General features: G+C 42.2%; 1 protein-coding gene across 3 annotated transcripts in view; it reads left to right on the top strand.

Moving 5' to 3' along the window:
* Positions 1 to 4111, top strand: part of adgb (androglobin) — a 68061-nt gene extending 63950 nt beyond the window's left edge. For all 3 annotated transcript variants that reach the window (XM_042096234.1, XM_042096235.1, XM_042096233.1), the window contains exons 32-34: positions 2147 to 2231; positions 2486 to 2669; positions 3754 to 4111. In XM_042096234.1, coding sequence (XP_041952168.1) covers positions 2147 to 2231; positions 2486 to 2669; positions 3754 to 3936 — 452 coding nt within the window. In that variant the 3' untranslated portion in view covers positions 3937 to 4111. The remainder of the gene's footprint in view (positions 1 to 2146; positions 2232 to 2485; positions 2670 to 3753) is intronic.
* The last annotated feature ends 3389 nt before the right edge of the window (positions 4112 to 7500 follow it).

Below are 7500 nucleotides of genomic sequence, written 5' to 3'. Positions count from 1 at the left end.
ACACAACTTGCGTTGTTTTTAACACATATCTATGTCGAGATAGGGACAACACAGTTTGTGTTGTTTCCAACACATTGCTTTTGTTATTCATTTCAAGAGTGTACACAATATTTGTTGAAAATAACACAACTTGTGTTGTTTTTTTTAACACATCTCTATGTCCAGATAGGGACAACACAGTTTGTGTTGTTTTCAATCAATTATTATCAATTTTATTGATTCAATCAATTATTATCAATTATAAACAATCAATTATTATTATTATTATTATTATTATTATTATTATTATTAATAATAATAATAATAATAATGATAAGCTTTATTTGTATAGCGCTTTTCATACACAGCATGCAGCTCAAAGTGCTTTACATTTGGAGCATTTAACACAATAATAGGTTTATTTTTTTAATAATACAAACAAACAAAACAATAAATGAAACATCAGAGATTTTGAATTTCATAAAAATGAGAATTGCATTACTAATGCAGTGAAAATAGACCCTGTAAATAGCAGTAGGATGAAAAAATAATGCTATAAGATAAAAGTCAGTTAACTAAAAGCTCTCATATACAGGTATGTTTTCAGGTCTTTTTTTAAAGATGTTTACAGAATTGGCCTGTTTACATGTAATGTACAGAGGCAGGGTGTTCCATAGCTTCTGTGATAAAAGCAGCTTCTCCGCTTTGCTTGTGGGCATTTAAACAAGCCCTATGTTTTAAATGTTTATTTTGTATGGATTATTTTGTTTACATTTGGCAAGGTTGAGGTCAGTTGCTTGTTGAAGGGGTCGGCTGACTGTCAGAGCCATCAGCTGACGCAGTCAACCTGCCAGTTACTTGTCCGTTGACATGCTAAAGTTTGACGTGGATAAAAGTGCAGCCCAAAATAATAGGCTATTAAAAAAAAACAGACAAGGCTTTCTGCCAAACCAAAATGTATGGTCACCGCACGCTACTACCCACACACAAGTTAGAAAAAAACCTAGCATTCGTTTATGTAGCCTCAATGTTGCAAAGTTGTAGGTCTACCCATAATATTTGTTTTTTTTGTTACATATGTACATGTATGTTCTGTATGGTGAAGTTATAACCAGACTTCATCATCAATCAAATGCAGTCAATGCAAAGCAGAAGAATCAGCTGGCAATGGATTTGGAAGTTTTCGCGTAGCCACTTAATGCTTATTCTGGCTATGACAAGATAGCCTACACAAGTGTGTCAGATAATATTAAAGTATATTACTGTAAACAAAATATATTTGTAATGGGCTGTTAAAATATGTTTGCCTATATGATTAGCCTACAAAGGAGAAAAGGCGTAAAGGATAGGCCTACTTTTAAAGGGCCATCAAAAATATAAAAATGTAAAAAAAAAAAAAAAGTTACTTGTTACTTCAGTAATTTATTAACAAAGTACTTTTTTCACTTTTACTTGAGTAGATTTCTCAGATGATAATATTTACTTTTACTCAAGTAATTTTTGAAGGGAGTAATTGCAGTTTTACTTGAGTATAGATTTTCAGTACTCTACCCACCGCTGGTCATTTCTATTTACATCCATCGTGTGCCATTCTGTGTTCCTGATGGGAACATACCGTGAAAACAAACGAAAAAAACCTTTCACAGCTCAACACTGCTGACTATATTGGCACCCACACGAATACATGCATACACATATGCACTTCCAAAAACAGACATATGGACAAACATACACACACACACACACACACACACACACACACAAGCACACACGCACATACACACATGATCTCGTACATACACAAACTCACACACACACACACACACACACACACAAAATCACATACTCACACACACAGGTACACACATATCCACTGCCAAGACAGGCAGCCAGACATTTCACAAGCCACCCAGGCACCCGCACAGAACACCATAAATCATGTGTCAGTGGGTTTAGTCGAGGTCAGCGATGGGGATGTGGGGTGCAGGGAGATCACGGGTGAGTCACCGGGACATGGGGGTGCTGGACAAAACACTTAGGGACTAGGAGATGATGCAAGCACTCAGGCATGGAACTCTGCTCACATGCAGGACTTACACCACAAGAGGGCGCTGTCAGCTTTGCTAAAATAAAACTTACTATGTGTTTGTGTCTGTGTGTGTGTCAGTTTTCCAGCAGTCTCCCGATTTCCAAGATATGAATCTCTTCAATGCTGCTCAGTTTGCTCCCATGGACTACACACCGTACATAAGGTCTCTCTCTCTCTCTCTCTCTCTCTCTCTGTATCTGACTGTTTTTTTCTTACTCATGTACTAGTGTAACATTTGTAGGATGAAGGTTTTAATGTTATGTGTATCTTTGCGTGTAGAGAGACTAGACAATGGTGAAGAAGGCATGTTAAATATCTCTCTCTCTCTCTCTCTCTCTCTCCTCTCTCTCTCTCTCTCTCTCTCTCTCTCTCTCTCTCTCTCTCTCTCTCTCTCTCTCTCTCTCTCTCTCTCTCTAGGCGCACTCGTTCGCAGCCCCTCCTGAAGGATGAGGCCATTGCAGAGCGCCAGCGGGTGGAGCGTTCCGAGCGGATCCAAGAGTTTCGTCTGCAGCGCGACATGGTTCTGGAGCGGCGACAGCAGGAGCGGGCCGCACGACGCCAGCTCAAGAGGCGCCAGATCCAGCTCTATGACGCCATACAGGTCTCTCGCCCACGCACACACACACACACACACATATTTACACATACCCTCACAAACATCAAGGAGGCACCAGATCCAGCTCTACGACATCACACACACACACACACACAAACACACACACGCATTTACACATGCCCTCACAAACAGCAAAGAGGTGCCATATCCAGATCCATTGGCAGAATCCTCTAAATGGTACCTGCTCATCTTGCCTCAACCCTTCTAGCAGTCCTAGCACGACAATAGTTAACGTTACAGTTTTTCTCAGTCGTTTTGTGCATTTCTCAAATTGAAACAGTGCATGTTTACCAACATGACAGTAGCAATTGAAAATGTAAAAAACAGCAAACATTTGTACATAATCAGTTGCATGGATGTACTAAAGCATTTGCTGTTGTACAATATTGGGAGAAATTGATTTTATGATGTGCACAAGAGATGAGATGATATGGAGTTTGAACAAGCAGTTTTAAGAATTTCAATTCTGATCTGAGAAATGTACCAAAGCGACTGAGAGGACTTTCAGGAGGACTTTCTGTGCCACACGGTCTCCCTAGGAATGAATGGATCTCCTTGATTTCCTCCATCGTTGCTATTGTTACAATTGTTGTTACTGTGTGACTCAAGATAATGACGCGGTGGTAGTGGGCTGACGTGTCGCTATGGCATCCAGCTACATTATGAGGTGACTTGTGTGTGGAAAAGGAAGCACCTGGTACCAAAACCCAGTAGAGTAAAGTAGAGTTGAGCAGGTACCATTTAGTAGAAAATGCCATACAGGTCTCTCTCTCACACACACAGACACACACACACACACACTGCTGTATAACTTTGTTTATCTATTTCAACCTTTCTATCGTTCTCTCTCTGTCTATCCCCCTCTCCAACTATTTATGCTGCTTCCATCCATCCAAAACTCTTCCACTTTCCTCTCCATCTCCTCTCTTTCTTTACTCCTTTCTCCCTCTCCTCCTCCCTCTCTTCAACTCCTCTCTCTCATCTCTCTCCCTCTCCTTCCTCCCCCCCCCCCCCCCCCCCCCCCACACTGTTCTTCTCCCTCCACTCCTCCTCTCCTCCTCCCCCCCAGATCTCCCTGTGGGAGCATAGGCAGCGTGTGCTGGAGGCGCGGGAGGAGTTCCGCCAGCGCCTCCTGGTGGAGGAGACGCAGCAGCGCGAGGAGGAGGCCGCCCACGAGGCCCTGCGCCAGATGGAGCAAGAGAAGAACCAGGCGCAGGCCACCGCCCGCAAGAGCGCCGGCAAGAAGAAATGACCCCCCGTACACACACACACCTCATCGTTCACTCTCGCATACGTCCTGTCCACTCTTGCAGCTGCTCTCGTTTTTGAACAAATGGCTTAGATATATATTAGTACAGCAGCTTCTGTTTCATACCCAGTGGAAAAGCTCCCTAAATGGTTATTTATTAAAAGTTAATATACAGGGCTGTTTCTTGGCCTCTGTTTGTCTGTGTCTCTGTATCTGTCTGTTGGACCTGTGTTTTTGAATATGACGTGCCTGCACGCGTGTCAGTATCAGGGTGTAAAATGAGTGCACAGTTCAGTACACGTCGTTTTAATTGATCTGTGGGTTGTGCTCAGGGTGCACACAAGCTGTGTAAATTCAGTGTCTCTCTAACAACTGTAGCAGTTGCACACACACACACACACACACACACACACTTATCCCAAAGGGAGAGACATCAGAGTTTTTGATGTTCCGATTTCCTTGGGATGTGTGAGGCGTGGAAATCCACAGCTCTCAAAGCAGTAGTGGCCACACCAACCAACAGACGGATTTACTGATCCTACATGCCAGAAAAGACTGCCGTGATTGCCGACTGCTGTGAAAAGATTGCTGACGTCAATATACCAGTAATGATTTTAATTATTGTATGAGTGCAGAGTACTCTCATGTATAAGTCAAGAGGCTTTTAATGTGCATACTAGCGGTCCCATTGCAGTCTGCGTGCACATACAGCATAAATATGTTTTCAACAAAAAAAACTAGCAGCAGCATTGCCTTCTTAGTGATGAAGTTAACCTGATCACCATATTTGTTGCAAGAAATGACTGGCATGGATTCGTTAGCAGCTTATGAAAGCTAGTTTTAAATGCCTGCCACTGCACATGTGACTGGGAAGAAAGAGTTTCTACCAGCACTCAAAGAATCTCCCATAGAAATGTATGGGGTTAGTTTGTAACGCAAACATGGCTGTCGTCTGGCCTACACATATTCCCCCCCTTCCGCCGACAAAAGTTGACATGTGAATACACTGTGCCAATCATGTGGTATGTTGTGAAAACATCGTGCCAATCATGTGGTATGTTCTGAACACGTGCCAATCATGTGTTGTGATCTCGCAGCTGGAGTGAGGTGTGTCGTGATTCGTGAAGCCTTGCAGCACACGCAGTTCTGTCCGAAATAGATGCCCGATCTTTGGAATAGCCTATAGAACTGGAATGTCATATCAACAATATGGCCGCGGCGGTGTTAGCGAATAAGCCCTAATTGGATTCTACAGGTGCTGGATACTAGAAATACTGAGTAAAACAAAAGATCAAGATATCACTGTTTCTAAAGCTCCCCCACATAGCTCTCAATACAAATTTCAAGTTTTTGCCTGAAATTGCACTGTGCCTATTTACAAGGGCATTGTTCCCACTTCTTCTGGGGCCTACCATCAAATGTGGTTGAATCGTTGTGTATCACCCTACATTACAATAAATCACCAATTATTTTTTAAACCTTAGTCTTAGCCAATAATTCTGGAGGGTGTATGATGTAATGGTGTCTGTTCCACTGTCTGTAAATGTGGAACTGAAGTTGTGAATGGTGTGATACTGCCCTCTATTGGTGGGTGTTGAACACTGCTCATGCCCTGTGCTCAGCATTTTCTCACTGTGACACTGCACAAATGTCTGGAGAGCGTGTGTGTGTGTGTGTTTTCTGTCTTAATCCTCTCTGGACTTTGCCATTGCTCAGGCTGTCTGACAGCCCAAGTAATTCTGATATATTACTGTTCCTTGTGTGTGTATGTGTGTGCATACAAAAGACAGAAACTTTGTCTATATGTGTATACAAGGGTAAGTGTGTGTCTGTGTGTGTGTGTGTGTGTGTAAAAGCACTGTGTGTATGTGTGTGTGTATGCTCCTGTCTTTGCCAATGTCACATGAATCCTGTCAGATCATGTTCAGCTCAAATGGGACACAAGGGATTCCTTTAACTGTTGGCAAAGGGCGAGGCAGCCGGTATCTTAACCTTACAAAACGTCTGTCTTGACTTGCGTCTCCTGGCCCTAAACGCACACCGGAACCCCGGGAGCCCTGATGTGCCTCTGTGTGCTCTCACAGTCAGCTTTACCAGCCTTAATGTTTCCAATATATTGTTTTTTAATTGTCTCATTACTGTTTGCTATCAAGTCCTGACTTTTTGATTGTACAGCACTTTGGTCAACAGCTGTTGTTTTTTTAAAGTGCTTTATAAATAAACCTTACTAGACTTGACTAAATGACCCAGGAGGCGTAGCCTGACTTCCCAGGGACTACACCGCTCGGCTTGGCATGCTGGACAGGGACACAGACACAGAGTCTGGGCCGGCCTTAGACAGCTGGTACTGGGCACAATTCAGCTTTACTTATTTATGCAGCTGCTTCATTAAAGGGTACTTTCATACATCATAACACTAACAATAGGCTAATATAGCCTACTTAATGTTTAGCTGATCGATTAATGTGCCAAATGTGGCTTATCAAATCGGGGCTGCTGGACAGGAATATCCCTGGGCTGCTTTGTGTTGCCTGTCCGCCACTGGAAAGGGACTTTCATTAAGGACATGACCGATGGAAGTCTCTTCTGTTTTTGTGATTTTTTTTCCCTAGTGAAAGAACTTAAAAGACATCTGACAACAGGGCCTTAGGTTGAAAAATGCCAGAACTCCCCTTTAACTGTGGACGTAAAGGGACTTAATAAGGGTTTTTTTACAGGGAGGTTGCAGAGGTCAAACAGCAAGAGGAGAGAGGCAGGTATACTGTACAGTACATGTATCATCTAATGAGAGTACACATCTATCCGTACATGCAATCAGGGTTCCCACAGGTCATGGAATTTCTGGAATATCATGGAATTTGGGAAAGTCTATTCCAGACATGGAAAGGTATTTTATCATTTTGGGGCCAAAGTTATGGAATATCTGGGAATTTTGTTGTAGCAGTTTAAAATATACTTGCCCAAATACATTAATACAAATATATTTCCACTCAGATTTGGTGTGTATCTGGTTATTAGCTTTACTGCTTGCTTGAGTTGTGGTTAGTCCAATTTTGTTTATTCAATGCCCATTTAAAATATTCTTGAATGCTATGCGACTGTTCTGAAATCTTTGGCCGGTATATTGTACCCTTCATTATATAGTAGGTCATGGAAATTCATTTTTTTCTCAGGGAAAAGTCATGGAATTTTACATATCACTTAAGAGTGGGAACCCTGTACAATATACATCTATCTGTAGGTCTAGTATTATGGGTACAGAATTAGAGTATATTCAGTTGTTTAGTTGTTATTCCACCAGAACGGCCTTTAGAATGACATGAGAGTGCAGATTCACTTTCATAATAGGGCGGTGTGACATGAGCCCTGCCAATATCTGAGAAGCCTGCCACGTCAACGCTGCAGCTCTCTCTCTCTCTATCTCTCTCTCTCTCTATCTCTCTCTCTGTTTGTCTCTATCTTCCTCAGGTACCCAAACTTGAACGTGGCATTAGCAAACGACCACTATGTTTATTTCACTCATCATCTATTTTCAGTCGCTTCAATCACTCGTCAAGTATGACTCAT

Source organism: Alosa sapidissima, chromosome 6 (assembly GCF_018492685.1).
Source record: "Alosa sapidissima isolate fAloSap1 chromosome 6, fAloSap1.pri, whole genome shotgun sequence".
In the NCBI taxonomy this organism is placed as follows: domain Eukaryota; kingdom Metazoa; phylum Chordata; class Actinopteri; order Clupeiformes; family Clupeidae; genus Alosa; species Alosa sapidissima.
The sequence above is the reverse complement of the archived record's forward strand: the minus strand, read 5'-3'. Positions and strand labels throughout refer to the sequence as shown.